Source organism: Sinohyriopsis cumingii, chromosome 11, assembly GCF_028554795.1.
Source record: "Sinohyriopsis cumingii isolate HCF-2022 chromosome 11, ASM2855479v2, whole genome shotgun sequence".
Lineage (NCBI taxonomy): Eukaryota > Metazoa > Mollusca > Bivalvia > Unionida > Unionidae > Sinohyriopsis > Sinohyriopsis cumingii.
This window is the reverse complement of record NC_142971.1, coordinates 68897545-68917344: the sequence shown is the minus strand read 5'-3', so window position 1 is coordinate 68917344 and position 19800 is coordinate 68897545. Positions and strand designations below refer to the sequence as shown.

Here is a 19800-nt window from a genome sequence, read left to right as displayed (position 1 = left end):
TGAATCCTTTCAAACAGACACAATTTAATTTCGGTGATTCTCAAGTGGAGTGCGATGATGTGCCTTGCGATTACAGGGATGGCGTACGCTATGACCTCAGCGATGCAGGAGGGCATCATGGGAATTTTGCTATGACTATTACTACTACTACACCTACCATGGAAATTGATGTTGTGTGTGTTAAACCTGACGGATGCCAAAGCGATGCCGCTCGATATCGTGGACTCTTTAGTGGTTTTCATTGTCAATGTCATCCTCAACGTGACACCATGCGACTACCACCCTACGGATGTTATCCATGCCTAAGCATGCTACTGCGGGTTTCACCCTACCCTCATCGAACTGAACCTGTGAAAGAAGAATATTTGTTCCCTATGCGTTTGTCTGAATACTGAGACTTTGAAAGTCATTTCCAAACCTTCCAAGGAAAGTGCCCTAAATATCTAAGAGGACCTCCCCCCGAAGAATTAGCCAGAGCCAGATTTATATACTTGGAAGAAGGGGATATAGTCAAGTCATTCAGTTTTGGTGTGTCACTTCACGAGTGGGAGAAGAAAGACTCGGTTTACCTGGAACATGCTTGTTGGTCTCCACACTGTCACTACCTACCTTTAGTGGGACGACCTCAGTAATCTCTAGATGGATACTTTACGAGAGAACATTCGTGGTTTGCCTGTGGAGTTGAGAGAACGCATTCACCGACAGTTCGTCAAAATACAAGTGAAACGCATAGAACAATTGCTTCCTTTACGTCACCAACTATTTAACTACTTGTACCTGAATGCTATCAGAGGACTGATTCATTTGAAACGTTCCAATGGCCAGGCATTGATCAACTATGCAAGGGCCAGAAAACTTTGACTGCTACTCATTCTACTTACAAGGTGTCCATACTACAACGAAATTCCAGAGGAAGACTTAGAGGATTACCAAAATCTTTTACGATATCAAATTTTCTCTGTAGAGGAAAATTCTCTGCGGTGTGTGGTGTGTGAGCTAGTGATTAAACTATTCGGATACGCCGACGGAGTACAATCAGTTCTATGCGAGAAAGTACATCTATTACCTCCGAAAAGAAAGACATTGGTGTGAATGTCAATTTTAGAAGAGTACATTCAGAATCTACCACTTTAACTGAGAGAACGCATTTACCAGTATTTTGTCAAAATACAAGTCAAACGCAAAGAACAATTGCATCAGTTACGTCACCGATGTTGGAACGACTGATACATGAATGGTATAAGATGATTGATTCATTTCAAAGTGTTCCATTCGTCAGACATTGATGAATCACGTGAGATTCATAAAGTTTTGGATGCCACTCATTATATTTACAAAGTGACCATAGTACACCGAATTCCAACGGAAGAGTTAAAGGGTTACCAAAATCTTTTACACGAATAAATCTTGGTTCAAGAGGAAACTTCTGTGCGGCTTGTGGTATCTGAATTAGTGACTAAACAATTTAGGTACGGTACTGTAATAAAACCGCTTCTGTTCAAAAATTACATTTTATTACCTTCAACAAAAAAGGATATAAAAACTTGCTACCAAGCCACGATCTTCATCATTGGTGATACAACAATTGCCGTGGAAGGAAATCAATGACAGTATTCAAACTGTTGAGGATTACCAACATTTTTTACGAGAACTGTATCCAGTGAATTTGGGTCGTCGTGTGGTGTGTGTCTTAGTGACTTTATTTCTGTGATTTCGTTAACTAGCCAATTCCTTGGGCTTTTTACAATCTTTGCCTCACACTACCACCAAAAACACGAGGGTGGTATCTTTAAATGTACAAGAGAGACACATTCTATTAAAAGCCTTGCGCTTTCATTTTGATACTTCTCTACCTCTACGTGAAAAATGATTCGTCAACTTTTAGTCACTGAAGATGTTTGCGATGAATTATGTGTAGCTTGTGACTTACACCCTCACTGGCAAGATGCACGTGACTGGAAAAGTCTTGGTTTCGAGGCTTGGACAAACAAAGTAACTTTTAAACCTGTGTTATCCGCAGTGTAAGACCCGATACCGAGGAAATCCCTGAGTAAATAAGCGTTAGAGGTTTGAGTGGCATCGTTGTACGCATGAGTCAGCTAAGAAGTTCCTAACGTTTTGGCTAACACTTGCTCTTCCAATTTATCTCTAGGGCTTTTAAAATAAGACCACGTAATGGGCATTGTCAAAGATGTATAATAACAATCTACGTTTAGTAGAATACGGAAATATTTCACTCGTGAAGGACAACATTTTGTATTGTCATTCTTGGCTTCGCCACTCGTGACAATACAATGTTTCCACTTATTTGTGAAATATCTCGGTACATCAACTCAAAAGTTGTAGATATCCTCTTTATCTTTTTACGTAACAGCAGTTAAAGGGACGTTCATTAAAATGTACATAGATATCATTCCAATACTTACAGAGTTCAAGAGTCTAAGTTTCCATAGCAAGAAAAGTGCGGGAAATAGGGAACTGATTCGAGTTATATATTTTCATTGTGTGTAAAAATGTTTTTGTTTATGTCAATGTATTGACAGCTGAACTTTGTTTCACTGAGAATTCGAATCCTGCTGATTTTTGGGCACGATTAGTACTTTTGAAGGGTTCGAAATACGTCAAATAAACATTTTATTATCCTCTGTCCGGAATCAATCTCTGTTCCAGTTAAACGGGGCATTATCAAAATAATCAGGACTACCACATCGATACTGACCAAAGTCCTAGTTTGGTTGGTATATGATAATATTAAATCCCGCTAAACCAAGCTCTCATTGTAACGAGTACCTCATCAAACCACCTAAGTTATATTTTACCTGTCATTAACGTTGCACAAATTGGTACCGTTTTGGTTTATAAACGTACTTGTAATCGATACAAAATCGCAATACACACTCTAGGGAACAATTCCTCGACAGAGCATGCCAATTAATCGACGATATCACCACAGCACATCAATTAGTCGAGCTCATGTGGATACCGTCGCACATTGGAATCTCTGGCAACGAAACAGCAGACAAAGTTGCAAAAACCAAACTAGGAGATCAAAACTCTATCAAGCTTAACTATAGCTCTACAGAAGCAATAAGCTTCGCACGCACATATATAGACCAAACATGGCAAGAATTTTGGAACTCCTCCACAAAAGGTAAAAAGCACCATGAAACCCAAAAAAAGTAGATAGGAACATACAGCTACCTAAGGGTACCTATTTAAAACAGAAAACCATAAACAGGATAATAACTGGAAAAACTAAACTGGCAAGCAGTTTTGGAAGGTTTATAGGACCCAAACCAGCAACCATTAACTGCTTTAACTGCCACACCACCGAAGATCTACACCACGTATTCAACATATGCCCAAAATATCAACCCGCTCGGAAAATATTTATCAAAAACCAAAATGAGATTGGATCACCACACACATACCCAGAGTTACTTATGGACTCTAATAAAAATAAACAATCAGCATATAAAAATATAAATCAATTCATAGACTCAGCAGAACTTAGGAACAAAATATAATTATTATCCCCACAAAACCAGAAGACCCAGTAACTAGCTAAATAAATTTAGAAGCCACCACATAAAAACCCATAACATATCATTCAATTTTATAAAAGTATTAATAAATAATTCACTTACGAAGCACCTATAAAAAAACTAAGGAAACCGCAAAATCGGATGTCCTAGATGTCCTTAACGAACTGAGTAATCAGCTAGGATTCCGGTCCTAGATGTCCTTAACTAACCGTGTAATCGGCTAGGACTCCGGTCTCTTGCTAAAGAAAGTATAAATAACATTCAATCTCTGAAAACATTAATTAATAAATAACTTAAAGAGGTAATATCTAAAAACTTATAAATAACATAATGTAGGAAACACACCCTAAACACCTCGACTAGTAATACCATAATAACCTTGAAAATCTCTCTTCATACATGATTTCTACTAAGAACCTGTATAAACAGCATAGAACATCCTCCCCTCCTTTTAGAACATTTTGAAGAAAAATGAAAAAAAATCGCAAGTAACACCAGGCAAATGCAACAAGAAACCAGCGATGTAAAGCAAGCAGGACCGTTCCCGAGCTCTCCTTCCCACTAATGACAGCCAACCATTCAACTGTAGGGACCTTTATGGACCCACAGATTGAGGCCAAACTATCAGGGTTCGTTGAATCCATAAAAGCCTGGGGGAGGTGGCACCATCCCCTTCCCCAGGAACAACTTGCAGGCTGCGGTGCAGTCAGAAAAAAGTGGCACATGCACAATTGTGCGCACGCCACTATAATTAAACTCAACAACAACAACGTATTTGTATCAGCCTAACCATGTTATAAACTCATTTCTCAAACTTTTTGTTTCAATATTTTTTTACCTCCATAATTCTGTTGCAATAGCAATTTATTTCACTCATTTCCTCTCAACATTGATACTAATCCGGTCAGTGTAATTATCAATGACTCTCTTGATTATAGTAAAAGTCATACAGGTCATGTATGCGTCCGACATAAATTATTTCAGTAATGGGTGTCATTTTTTCCGTATTTTTTTCTGCATACCTTTAAGTAGCAATGATTCACTTTATTTGGATCCTCATTCATCTATATTCCTTTAGAAAGGCATTTATTTACACGCATACGGCAAAATCAATGTTAAAGTGCGTAGATATTTTTGGACGAGGTCAGCCATCAGTTGTGTTCAAGTATCCGAATTGAATGTCGTGGGCTGTGATGTCACAATGAAAGCTACGTATGTTGTTAAACAAATTCGTACTCCCCTATATTGTCACGATTAGACTCGACGTACTCTTATAACTGGATGAGAGGAAAATATGTTGTGCCATGAAGTAGATCATAATTATTGTATGTATGTAACCACTAATTTATGCAAGAGAAAACATATTTATATGACTATGTCTCATAATTTGTAATAAAGTTGTGTTCATTCAGTAACAATGCTGAGATAGATCAAACCACAAGATGGAAGACCGGATGAAGTAAAATTATTATAATCTGTTTAAAACGGGAGTTATATGTTTAAGGTCGATCTGACTGAATTATGATTGTATAGTTTGCCTGCAATAAAATGCATCGCTGACGAGAACAAAATATATGTGGGGGTTTTTCTTCTTGAGAGAAGAATGTTTGCCTATATTCTTATTTAACTGCATTGGTTATTCACAAGGTATAATTTTTATTTTATTAATGGTGTCATATAGATTACCCACTTTTCACAGGCATTTCTGTAAAAGAAAGAATTCAGAAAAAGTACAGCTAATTTTACATTTTATTTACTTGTATATACGCTCTACTTGACTCTTTGCCGAAGTCATTATATTAAAATTAACATTTTAACTCCCCTCTCGCCAATGTCAAAAGAACATCTTATGTTACCATTATAAGCCCGTCCGTCATGCCTTATGTTTTGCATTTACGTCACGTTCTGGTGCATTTTGTATGCATACTTTGTGGTAAGTACATTTCTTTTATTCAAATACGGTCATTAAGAGTCTTTTAAATAGATCTAGCAGAGGATTCGTGTATTCCAAGAGAGTGGTAGTCGACATCTCTCTCTCTCTCTCTCATCTCCACGCACTGTAGTTTTTATACATTCATATGATTGTAAGAATAAACTGTTCCTTTTTCTGGAACATTTTGCATTTTAATAAAGACTTCTATGATTTTAATAAGGACTTCTATGCCAACAGAGTGCGTAGTACCGTTTCTACATGACACATGGGTACGGACTTTACACATTATAACTTTCATTTGTGAACCCCATGCTTACAGGTAACTTTATGTTGCTATTACATTTACCTGTTTTGTACAAAGACCTAAGTATCGCATGACACGTGTGTATCGAGAGGACTAAAGGCATGAAACTATATTCTGTTCAGAGATATGCAACATGGGTTTCTTTCCAAATGAATATTTACTTCCTTAAACTATATATAAATTGTAACATGTCTCCATTACGAGGAAATTTTGTAAATACCGTAGACAAACCTCAGATTTTAAGCGTAAAATCATGTCATATACATGTCTATAAATGTTTTAAACATTGGTTTATTTTAAACGTTGACCTTTTTACAATCATAATTTGATAACTGTATCTGTGTAACTGCAGTGCAATAAGGTGAATGTTTATCACAGTTATATTCTTATATTTCCTATCTTTATTAACAACCTAAAATGTTATATTTTCACAAATGAGGTTCGAGGGATGAATTCAATTACGTTGCAGCTATTCTGGATTAACCTTTTGTGCAGTTGACACATGATCTTTTCTACACAATAAAATATACAAAAGGGGTTTGGATGGTCTTAGTAATTATCGTTACAAAGGCCAAACCGTCACCACCCCTAAAATTCCAAAACAAAGCAAAAATAATAAAATTTTGAGGTGTGGAATAATACTATACTGATATTTTTCCCATCGACTTCCAAGTAGAAGCTTCTTGGTATTGCTTCAATTTTTATCGGGGGTGGGAGTTGGGCGTGCGGAGTGGCTCTCTGGACAAATACATGTATTTATTTGATGACTGATTTCCCAATATACCTGTTTTACTTGTACCAGTTTAAAATTGTGGTCTCAAAGTACGGGAATTAACATGATTTCCAGAGCGTACACTTGTTTTCATTTTCAAGACAAGATGTATTAAGAGTGAGGAAAATTCTCCAAAATGATTTTATTAATAGTGAATTGGGGAGAATGTCAAATGGGAAATATATTTCTATTATTTACAGCTTAATCTCTGATATATAACTTTTTCTATATATAAAACAAAATGGGCATTTTGGTTGCGGTGGTGTAGGGTGGTTAGACAGTTAATATTTGACAAAGGACTTAGAGAAGCTTAGATCAACCTATATGCTGTCAATATAAAATGCATTTTTATCACTTTGCAAACAACGTTAACTGAATAAAAACTGATATTCAAGCATTCTCGAGATTGAGATTCCCTAGAATTTCAGATAGAAGGGATATGTAAATTTCGTATACAAGACAAAAAGTGGGATTTTTTTATATACAAAAAAACAAACAAACAGGTTTTGTCAAGTAAATGTGTATCACACATAAAATGTTATGATATTAAATAACGGAGCTGTAGATCTGTAATAATGAATATGTATTTCGCCCAATTTCAACATATGAGTATCATCATCCAATTCTATAATGTTTATTATCTATTTGCAATGGCCAGTTGGCTGCATACAATAAATGCCATTCATATATTCCCTCTGAATCAGAAGAAAATACAGTAACCTCAATACCAAGAAACGTGTAATTTGTGTGGAAGAGAACAAAAAGTGAATAAATGAAAAAATCCATTGTATCAACGCACAGCTGATAAATGTAAATAACTTGACTATTATTTACCTCAATGTTGTCAAAGTAATTTGCGCTCTCAAAGGTCTATCTTTGAAAGTTTGCAATTCTTTTAAACCGATAAACCTGGACACAAATCTCAGCAAAAACATAAACACTTTACACCGATAAGGTACAACAGACCTGGCCACAAATCTCAGCAAACGCAAAAACACTTTACATGGGTAACGTTAACGCCCTATGCCTGGAAAAATTGAGAATTAAATACAAAATAGCTGTATCGATCTTACTTGAACTTCCTAAATTTTTAAGACCGTATCTAATTGATGACGACGTTATGACCTAGATAATGAAGTAAAACATAAGGGCACTGCTAAAATAGTATACATACATTTACTTGTCAAATGAATGATTATTCAGTCACTTAAACATATACAGAAAATATTTTTCTAAAGTTTAGAGTACCAAACACTTGTTCACAGTCGCGGATCTACTATATAAATGCAAAGAAATTTTGTCAATTAAGAAATTACCTTTACAGGTAAAGAAGCAACAAAAATTAATTACACACTGCAAAACGCTAAACGTGTTAATTTACTTAGTAACTGAGTTTCCATTTCATTAATCGTGTAAAATATTATGTTCAGTGCTTGCTATTACAAATACATTTAGTTATACAATTAATAACGAATCTTAAGAAATAAATAAGTTACAAAATAATTTTAACATGATCTTCAAATAGCCTATATGTGAACAATTATCTAGCTCATAAGTATTTTCTTTCTGGTGTTATAAACTAACAACTTCTAGTTGTCTGCCTCAAATGATGCGATTTTAGCCAGTCTAAATGCCTTGTACGGATTCTTGGTAAAATAGTTACACTTATTTTATTAGAATGCATCACTAATCAGAAATACATACAGGTTATACCACCTTCTAAACGAGAATGAGTATCATGAAAACTTTAGCTTCAACGTGACGTAACTTTTCTCCATACGTCACCGCTAGTGGGCGATGTCTTTACCAGGCATACACGAATGGACTCGATGTGTTTAGTATAGATAAGTTAAAAGAAGATGCAACTTTATTTATATCTAGTCCGAAGTGAATCTATTAGTTTCTGCGTTTAACTTGACCGTGACTTATTCAGCTGAGTGAAATAATGAAAACATATAAAGATATGTCCATAAAAACGATTTATGACCAGCAAAAATTGTGTCCGAGATAATATTTATTGGACTGTTATAATCCAAAGAGTTGAGCGACGTGAATGTGTATGTATGTATGTATGTATGCATGCATGCATGCATGCATGCATGCATGTATGTATGTATGTATGTATGTATGTATGTATGTATGTATGAAACTTTAACGGGTACAAACCAAGAATTGCACAAAAACTCAAGGAATGTTAACCCATCCAAATAAATGTAAACATGAAGACGAAAATGGGTTTGTGACCAAACCTTGAGGATAACTGAGTGTGGAGGGATATTGATTCATCATGATAAGTATCACAAACAGCGCGAAATAGCTACAGTTGATGAGAATTCCACTTGCAGTTCCGGCATGGTCTGAAGGAAATGTCGCTGTTTTAGACTTTAATCGCTTGAGTAGTGGGTGGAGTGAAAAGCTGTCTTCAGTCATCAGTGCATATTTCGCATATAATTTGAATGATTTCAAACCAAAACATTTTTGTTCGAAGAGAGTTGTACAGGAGGAGGATGGTTACGTAGAGGGAACAGAAAACAACTCATCGCTAATATTTTTTCTAGCTGTTGGGAAAGTGTCCAGCGATAAGATTTTGTAAAGGATGCATTTAGACTTTGGTTTGGAAAAGTTGCTCAAGTTCCATTGTCTGCGGCATAGTTTAGGTTAATTTAAACCAAATACACGTTAAAATTTGATTAAAATCCCAGACAGAACTAATACTTAACTGAAGTAAACAGTGTGGGGGAAAAAGTTTGAAACTAATATTTAAAGCGACGTTAGATGGACTAAAGTGGATTTCATGTACATACCCGATTTGAGAGAGAGAGAGAGAGAGAGAGAGAGAAGGTACCTTTCGGGTACGCCTTCGTGAGACGTTGGCTTGACATATTCCAGAATTTACTTCAGAGACAGTTTGCAACTAAACTGGAATGCAGTTCTCAAATGCCGGTAAATTTCATCCACGACCCGACATGTATTATCACTGTTTCTTTTCAGTTTAAGTACAGAAACTCACTACTTTCACGACATTGATTAAGTTCATTCCTGCTATACTAGGGTCCTGTCTGTCTCACATTTGGAACTTCAACTTTATAACCAGCTAAAAGGCAAAGGAATCCAAACAGAGGTAATGAAAGTTTTAAGAACATATCAGGTTCACTGACCCGAATCCTAAATGAGGGCAACTACTTGTTTGTTCGCTTTGTTTAAGAACTTATCGCTATACATGTTTACGTATTGTTCAAGCAAAAATCAGACTTTTGAATTTATTAAAGAACATAGTTTAAATATACGATTTAGAATAGGGCATGCAAATAATAATGATAATAATAATAATAATAATAATAATAATAATAATCGTAATATGAACAACAATAACAAGAAAATAGCTGGTTTAAAGTAGTATGACCTCATAGTCGACTGGTGGCAGCATTTTTTTTCTGATGATCCCTCCAGGCATGGCTTGTCTAACAGAGGCAATAAGGCTGAAGGAAGAGGAAACGAGAGCTACCTGCATCACGCCACACCGTATAATATGGAAAGTACAAAGAAATAAAGAACCATAACTCATCACTTTTCAAGTGGATTTCCAATTGACGTTCTCGGTGGTGGGCAACCAGATCAGGGTCGAAAAATGTGCTACTGGAAGAAACTTTACTCCCAACTGAAGCCACCGAACGACTTCCTTACTGGCCATTCTTCTCGACGTGGCAATTTAAGTGCTTCAATACCCAATGAACAGAAGTGGAGTATAAATCTGTCATGAAGCATAGCACCATGATTAAAGCCATCAAGTAATAGTACTGCAAGAGAAGCATACAATAATGGCGAATGTCTAATGTCAACAAAATGCCTTGTGTGGATGAGAGAAACATGTTGCCTGCGTAAGAAGAGACATAATAAAAAATACGAGTTCGTCCAATCGAACTGAAAGTTATCGCTAATGATGTCTAAACCTCCTTAACTAACCCCGTGAGAAATTAATCGGACCAAAACAAGCATCACAGATAAAAACCAAATAGACAACAAAGCAATTGCTTCAATTGCAAAAGTAGTGTCAGAAAGTATACCAAGCAAGCAAACAAACTAACAATCATACCAAGCAAGCAAACAAACTAACAATCATACCAAGCAAGCAAACAAACTAACAATCATACCAAGCAAGCAAACAAACTAACAATCATAGGAAAATGTAAATCTAACTTGAAAAGGAAATGATTTGTTAGAAAACTATGAATCACAATTCCTGAGAAAATACACGAGAAAAGTACTTAGAAACGGATAAAAATGACACATATAAACAATGCGGAAAAAGCATTCACCAACGATACAAAACACATGAAAACCAAAGCTAAAAATTAGTAGTCAGATTATAAATGAAATGAGAAGAAAAACATTGTTGTTATAAATAAGATAATGTACGCAATTTCAACCATTACTTCCCTTTGAATAATATTAATAATAATAGTATAATCAATAAGAACAATAGTATATTATCCCAGTCTTTAAACCTTTAGGGAACAGTTTGAATAACACCTGTACTCCTACAATAAAACGCTTAACCAAAAATTGTAGTATTTGTTAGACTGTAATGCTGCTTTCTTTTGCATACATCGAATATTATTCATTGCTAAGCGAACACCAGTAACAAAACAGATACAAGATATTAATGATTCTCTTGAGACTTCAAATATATGCAGAAGCAGCTGTTTGGCTTATTCGGTGTTGTGATACCTGCTGAGTACAAAAAGTTGTACCTATTTAATAAATCTGCTTGTTCTTTATCGTTATCGGTATCGACACTGAAACATGACTGCCATGTTTGGCTGCGTTGTTTCTAATGTTACTTGCTCCAGATTATAACAAATCTTGTGCCATACATTTGTCTAAGTCGAGTGTCAAGTCTTCGGCAACACATTTAAAATACGGCATGATGACAAACTTGCGACATGCATAAAATTATTTAGCTCCTTTGATATTTTTGAGCTAGTTAAAAATACATTTCTATAAACAAATAATTCCATTTTAAAAAGACCAAAACATATATTGCGGCTTTGGTTGATTGTTAGAATCATATTTCATATCAAGCCGTATACCAGGCTCATATTGAAAATATCCAGGAATATGTTCTTCACTGGGATATTCACTCCACAGTGTTTCTAGTAATTTCGCCAACGAGGTAGTGACATCACCGCCAGTGACTCTTTCTCAGATCCTGGAGGTTCCCACAAACCTTATATTCTCTGCTCCACGAAAGTTCCGAGACTGCGGCTTTACCATTACGTGTTTGATCTTAAGTTGGATTTGCGGCATGAAGTGTCATGCGACATCGCATACAGTATGAAGACATGTGTGTAATAAACAATAATTGTTTTATTCAATGGCATGACAAAAAAGGAAATTCGAAAAACGCCGTTAATCAGTTTTGGTTTATTCGCAATGGTAAAATCAAAGATGATGTACTTGCTTCAATGATTCCTCGCGCAAGATAAACTTACATTGTTAACCTGGACTTGTCAACAGAACTAGGAAAGTGTTGGGTTGCATACAAAATAACACCAAAAATTCTTTTATTTGTTTTACTCATATGGGTATTCCATAACGATCATTGTTTAATTTTTTTACAGTTGTCAACCCGGTGAAATGGACCATCTTCTCATCGTGTTGCAAAAGCGTTGCACGTGCTTACTGGGAGATCGACCCCGTAAGTATTTCTTGATTTTGCATTACTCTTAACATTCTATATAATTTCAATTAATATGTTAGGGACTATGTTCAGCTTGACCTGGCCCTAATGTGGATCTGAGCATGCTTGCCACCTAAGCTGATTTTGATGAGTTTGTTTACCGGTTGGGTTGTTGCTGACGTTGACCCAGATGATCTAGTAATTTTTGAAGATGAAACTGGACAATTCAATATATCTAACTTGAATAATCAAGACAAGTTGTTTCAAATAAGCGAGTTGTGATCACTGAAGTCGGATGAATTTACGTTTATTAACGAATACTGTATCCTGATAATGCCGTTCTAAAACAAAATAATATGCAAAATAATATGCAGATGAACAATATGCATATGTGCAAAACCAACATCATTCCAGTCGGGTACTTGGACATTTTTGGTGTTTAAATTTAAGATTAGATTTATCATTACATGGATTCTGATCACGTTCGTGAAGTTGCGGAATGTGGCAACACGGTGATGGCTCGTCTGACTAGTGATGTTAATATTGATACCTATTTTCTTCGAATTGTCGACAGATATTTGATTCAAAACTATAACAATACCATACCCTCGCATACACTCAAATATAATCTTGTTTAAGGCCAAACATAAATCAGCCTTTGAGCCCACGCTGTTGTGCCAGTAAAAAATAGAAGTCATCCTGAATTAATTGCATCAGCACGTAAAAGTACCCAAGCGTTTACTGCACCACCAGATGCAAAATTACTCTCGGATTGTTTCTATATGGATGAAGTGGAATTCACCGCTGAATCCATCTGGGTTGTAATTATCCAAAAATATGGCAAACCAACATTGACTTGACTGAACTAAGACAAAAACTATCTCGACTATCGTTTGACAATGAAGCAATTGTCCATGTAACAGTGTTTCGGCAGACACAAGCGTGATCATTTCTGACATTATTCAGTGTTGTAATTGGTTTGTTTTTATGAGGAGGTGGTGCAAGGCTCCCATGACGTACAATCGCCTGAGACATTAATTTTCTTGAGACAGATTTACTATAATTATATGACAATTGTACCAGTAAAAAAGGGTAATTGGTTGGAAGCACGTGTACGTGTTGCACCTAATCAAGGTCGGCTTGTCCAGAAATTGTACCACGCGACTATATTATTAAGAGAAAAAATATGACAGACCCTCCGTATTACTGACTTGGAAACATAATTGATGCAGAGCACCAACTGGGAGAAGAGATCGCCAAGAGAACCGTGCTATTCGTGAAATATACGTCTTGTCGCCAGTGTAATTTGTGAAATAGACGCGACAACAACAGTTGGTCTTAATGTGGTGGGAATCGCAAGTTGAACGACTTTTGGAATTGTTATCGTGGCTATATCAATATTAAAAGGTATCTAGAGCGGCAGTGATAAAATAATATCGATACTTTAACATTCGCGAATACTTGTTTATTCGGAACTTCTCGCGGCAGAACAAAGTAGTCTCGATGCGATTAGTAAACTGTACTCGGTGGCTTTTGATTATAATGAGGACACAGTAATTAGCATAACCGAATTTAAGACTCTGCAGGTGGAAATGGACAACCATTGCAAAGGGAAGAGTTCCAAAGACCCAATGTAAATAATGGAAAGGACGTCTGAAAGGTCTCAAGTATGGAAGGTATTGGTGTCATATTTTGAGAGTTACGTAGACGGTTATTAGATGTCTCACATCTCCTTTGTTTTCGAAAGTTGCTTAAATAGCTGGGTTCTTAAATAGTTATAATCAATTCCATGAATGTGTTATCCCTTCTTTCCCTTTCGGTGTGCAATATTTTTCCAACCAGATTTCGCATAAAAAGTCTATATAGATTAATAAGCAGGTAGACCTGTATCAATTCATGTAGCCAACATTTGAATTTTTAAATTTTTTCTAAATCTTCAATTATGCAATTTTCCAGGATGCATATGCCAATATACTAAAACATTTGTTTATAAGAATAGTGTAAATTGTTCATCTATAATTATTATGTGAACCGTTTTAAGTAAAGCAAATTAGTGTGCAACATCGATAAATATTTAGATGCGTTGTCCATGTGACATCCGACGATAATGCTAGTTCTAGGTGTCTAAACGTTTTAACAGGAAGCAAATTCATATTATCAAAAGAGAACTTCAGACTAGAAGAAATCAGTTTTCCTGTTTGTAATTTATCAAATCTCTGTTTACGAAGTATTAAATTTAACAGCCTTGTCGTGTATACGTGCAATCAGTTTTACCAGGTCATTATTTAAATTTCAGGAGCCCCGAGTGGCCGAGTGGTCTAAAGCGCTCACTGTTACGGATCATTGCCATCTCACCTCTGTCTGCGTGAGTTCGAGTCTCAGGCTTGGCTAACGTTGGTACGTGAGAAAGCCTGCTAGTAGCTTTTGGTGGGTCCGTGGTTCTTCCCGGGATTTTCCAGGGTTCTTCCTCCACCAATTATACTAGCCGCCATATATAGCCTATCTTGTGCTGAAAAATGGCGTTAAACCCTACAACAACAACAACAACAACAGCAATTTAAATTTCTTATTACCTGTATGAGATAATGGCATAGCCTCGCATCTAGGTCCATATGCTCTGTTGTCAGTAGGAAATTAAATAAATGATATCTAAATAGCTGTAAATATTGTTTGTCAACCATAGTACATGTGTTGAATTATATGAACTGTATATTAGGAGAAAATTGAATCCATTTACCAGTCCAATCTTATTTTATTGGCCACACTGTCAGCTTATACTAAGTCGTCTAGATACAGTGACATACTATAAACAATGCTGTATATAATTCTAACAGACAAAATGAATACTTCGGTCACACTTTAGTAGTTTAATTATAAGCTACAGTCATAATACAGTGTCAAAAATTACAGAAGTTTAAAGAAGAATCAAAGGTTATTTTAATAGTAGATATTTCCCATAACAAGGATGTAATAAACGGGAAAAATGAAGTGAACGTTGTCACAAAAGTACAATACAAAATAAACTGAGGGGAAACTACGATTATGTCCCAAAAAGGTTTCAGTCAAATGGTCAAGGGGATGTAACCTGTGCATTCCAACTAATACTTCGGCGCAGAAAGTTCTAAACTGGAAATAAATTAGATCATTTAAAATATGTAACTAACAATAGCAGTATGATTAATGTGGCGACCGAAAGCAAACTTTGTCTGATAAAGTTTAGAAGTGCAAGGAAGTAGTTAGCTGTGTCAGTGCAAATGGAATTTTTCAAATGGTTATTGTGATGTGGATCTGTTAGAACTAACTGCAGCCTCAGAGACATGAACAAATGTGACAACTGTTCCAGACAGTAATATCTGCGGGGCAGCGGTAAAACTTCATGAGGCTTCTTTTCCATACTTTATGGGATTGGTACTTGTGTCTGCTCTAAATAAATTCGAATTTGTTTATTTGAATTCTTCAGAGTTGTTTGAATTGTTTGTTTGAATTCTTTGAATATAACATTAAGTAAACGAAAGTAAAGAATAAAATGATTAGACTGTTCCTTGCCTGTTGCTAAGTGAATAGTAAATTATTATTTGTTTAAGTGTCCATGGCTGACTGATTAAGTACGAGTTCGCGCATTGGTATAGCATGTTTTCTTTCTATGCTTTATACAAAGGTTCCATAAGAAGTACAAAAAAGCTTGGTACTCGTGCACAAGTATAGATGCAGACAAGAAATAACATGTACATATTAATTCAATCAGTATATGCTCATGTTAAGCATGTAGTAACCTAAAATTGTTCTCCTAAATAGCATGTCCCTAGGCGTTCACATGTATTTCCTTAGACTAATCGAAACTCTAGAAGAGTTAATTGTGTGCATGTTTAAGCGTCTCAAGTCATACTCCATTCTTGATTTAAAGACCACACGTTAGACAATATTGGCTGCTTGATATTTATGGAAGTTAATATGATGGACTAAGTTTAGTTGTATATGAATATTGACTATTGAATACGTTTGTTCCAACCAAATGATAATACAATAAATGAGTTCCAGATAAACGAGGTTCCTCTTTATCAGACCTACAAAATTTAGATATAAAATGCAGTTCACATTGCCTGATGACCCCTACAGTAGTAACTCTGATGGCATCTACACACCAGCTCTATGCAGTTACTCACCCCTGGCAATAGGAGTTATTTTCATTGAGTTGATCAAAAATGGGGTATTATTGTCTTATACTGGCATAAGTTCATAAAAATAAATATAAAATGAATATTACATAGAATAAAAACGAAAACAAAAAAGTTAATTATGATATAGTACTTTGGTAATCATAGAAAATATCAGTCATACATGCAAGGTCAAGGCGATTAGAAAGTGTTCTAAATAGCTGAAAACAGATTTAGGTAACTATAAGCAATAAGTAGTTTAATGTAATTATATAGTTCTGAGCCCGTTAAGTCCATAAGATAGGCAGGTATATACATCAATATGCTAAACCGGTGTAACAGGCAATAGTATACCCCCAGTCCGGAGTATACCTGGGGTTAAAGCGGTCTAGGCTAGATTATACCCGGGTATATTATGGTCTGGGCCAATTTATACCCCTGGGGTATATTATGGCCTAGGTCAATTCATACCCCTCAGGTCAAATTATACCCTCATGATATCAATAGTGTTGAGCGATATACACAAGAATTACATAATTTTTCAACATGTTATTGAGGATTCAGCTTTGTCAGATAAGTTAAGTGACATATTTCAGTCGTACTGTAGTCTGTCAAGGTATATACATACAAGATAAGATTATATATATATATATATATATATATATATATATATATATATATATATATATATATATATATGTCAAAGCACAACAATCTGAGCTTTTGTGGAAAACTTGAAGAAGGAATCAAGAATCATGCTACAATATATACCTCACATTCTTCCAGTCCAACTGTATTGATTAACTATTATATTTCCAACAATCCCATCAATATGTTCTAGTTTTTAAATCACAATGGTATTATTATTTCTTTAAGCTGAAACTAAAACATACCTCAATAAACTCAGAAAAGGCGGTGATGATTGTTTTTCATGTTTTCCTGCTACAAAGTAAAGACCAGAACGATAAGTGAATATTAATTTAATATACAAGTGGGGCATATTCTGGCCTGAAGGGATATGGTCTGGCCCAGGCTATTTTACACCCCCGGGCATAGTTTAGCCTAGTACACTTTATCCCCCGGAGTATACTCTGGCCTGGGCCAAACTATAACCGGGTTGAATCTGGGCAGGGGTTAATTTGGCCTGCTACACCGGAAAACACAACAGCACATGTTTGTTTCTTAACCTTAGCAAATACATTCAACTTGATGCATGTTGAAGTTGTTCATGCTAGCAATCTAGTTATTAGCATGAAATAATTGAAAGGCATAATGCAATAACAACCTAGTTTGTACCCTGAAATAATTTAAAGACAGTATGTTAACGAAACCGTAGCAATTATAACTCAAACGTGCGACTAATTTTCCTATTCGATTGTAATGTGAAACAGGTTTCAGAAATGGATCTAAACTCAACTCTGACATCTATACTGTATTAATTGTGTTTTAGTTTTTGTTACATTTTACTTGCTTTGTTTGCGTAATTTAGAAAACTGACCAGATTGAAATGCAGGTCAAGCTTATAGAGAAATTTGGACACATTAGGTTTTTGACAATAGAATAAAAAGGGAAAAAAGGAAATTCCACTCTTCCGATAACCCACTCACTGAGGGAATATGTTATCGTGTGCACGTGACTCACACTGACCCACTCATGCATATGCTCTCTATAAGCCTGCCAGTAAGTTAAGTATACAAACATATAATATAAGCTAAAAGAAATAAATTTAAATAGACGAAGCAATATAATATACAAGTAAGAGTATTAATTTCCAATCTGTCATCATAAAAAACATAAGTGGGCTAAATGTAATGCACAATGCACAATGTCAGGTCAACGATCCAAATGATTAAGACTATATATATATATATATATATATATATATATATATATATATATATATATATATATATATATATATATATATATATATGACAAATTGATTCTAAGCGAAAAAGCATATAGCAGATCTTTAAATAAAATACAAATAAGGGCAAACATGCAAACCCTACTCTTTTAAATCTTAATTAACAAACTATCACAGACACGGTACAGATTGTATTTCAATGAGCGGATGAAACAGTTTTGAACAAATATTAAAACATAAAAATTTAAAATATAAGTATTTACCTGTACAAGCAATGGGACCCATGGGGACAAAACCAAACGTCCGATGAAGCTTAGATAACCAACATTGTATCATGTACAACTGTTTATCGCTAAGTAACATTGTTCAGTTTTGATTTAGAGCAAGCAAGTGCAATATTTAAAATATACACTCCAAGAATTATGGCATAATATATTAATTTTGATTCATAGGTCAGTTGTCTCCTTATTTCGTTTCTCAGTTCAGTTTCTTCATCAGTTCATCAACCTGGGTCCTAAACGGGTCCCCTGGATCAGCTGTTCGTTTGACCCTAAAGAAATCAAAGGTTGGTAACTTTAATGAAATCTTACATGAACAATCGTCGACAGAGAATATATATTGTTATTGTGATTACAAATGTACCACTGTCAGATTAGCTTAAACCTTAGTTCAAAGAACCTTGACTGTATTATTCATTGATAGAGAGAAAACGTGAATGAAAACCCATTTTTGGTGAGCATTTATCAATACACGTCAATTGTTTGTGCCTGAACTTGCAAAATACATGTATATAATTCTGATTAATTCAGTAATCCGTGTTCCCAGCCTTTTTTAATATATGTATTGCTTTTTGGGTGATTGTATCTCTTTTTATATATTTTATGTACATTTGTAAATTATTGTGCTCTGCCATAACATTATGAAAGTGGGTAATAATGGTAATACATACGTGAGCTGTGTTAGAATTTTGAGTTGGATGTTGTTATTAATCTGCCAACTCTATTATTATAATTGTATGTCCTAAAATCAAGCACCTGTAATTCTAAATTCGTAACCATTCTGTATGTATACAATACTGGAGCCTCGCTATATCTTTCCATTTATATTAAAGTATATGTGCTTTGCATTGGTAATAAAATACCAAGTTTGATCGAACATATTCCAAAGACCATCTAGTGCAGGTGACCATTTAGAAACATTTGGATATTATATAATAATAACTCAATATTAACTCTTTTTACAAAAAGCATTTATTTTCTTTCGTGAGCCAAGATTTATGATGGAGTCATTTAGAAAATTGACAGCACGAAAGATGATTTTCCGGAATGGATAATCAACTCAAACAGACTGCGTGTTTGTTTGTTTGTTTTTTAAATCAACAAGTAAAAGAAAAGAAAAAAAAATCTGAAATAGATCACATGCATGATGCTGTTATTGTCCATTAGCAAAGTGCTATCTGGGACGAAGGCTGAGCGGAACTGTAGGAAAAAACTGATCTGACCCTGCAATATAAAGAACAGGGGAGAAATACATATTTCACAGATA

The 19800-nt window shown here is 35.2% G+C and overlaps 1 protein-coding gene and 1 long non-coding RNA gene across 3 annotated transcripts in view; one reads left to right on the top strand and one right to left on the bottom strand.

Moving 5' to 3' along the window:
- Positions 1-5506: 5506 nt before the first annotated feature.
- LOC149788636 (uncharacterized) lies at positions 5507-14961 on the top strand. Its single transcript, XR_016424185.1, has 3 exons — positions 5507-5563; positions 12176-12252; positions 14531-14961. It is a non-coding gene; the product is annotated as an uncharacterized LOC149788636 (long non-coding RNA).
- A 125-nt stretch (positions 14962-15086) lies between these two features.
- Positions 15087-19800, bottom strand: part of LOC149788635 (uncharacterized) — an 84624-nt gene continuing 79910 nt past the window's right edge. For both annotated transcript variants that reach the window (XM_089974723.1, XM_089974724.1), the window contains exon 17: positions 15087-18805. In XM_089974723.1, coding sequence (XP_089830849.1) covers positions 18733-18805 — 73 coding nt within the window. In that variant the 3' untranslated portion in view covers positions 15087-18732. The remainder of the gene's footprint in view (positions 18806-19800) is intronic.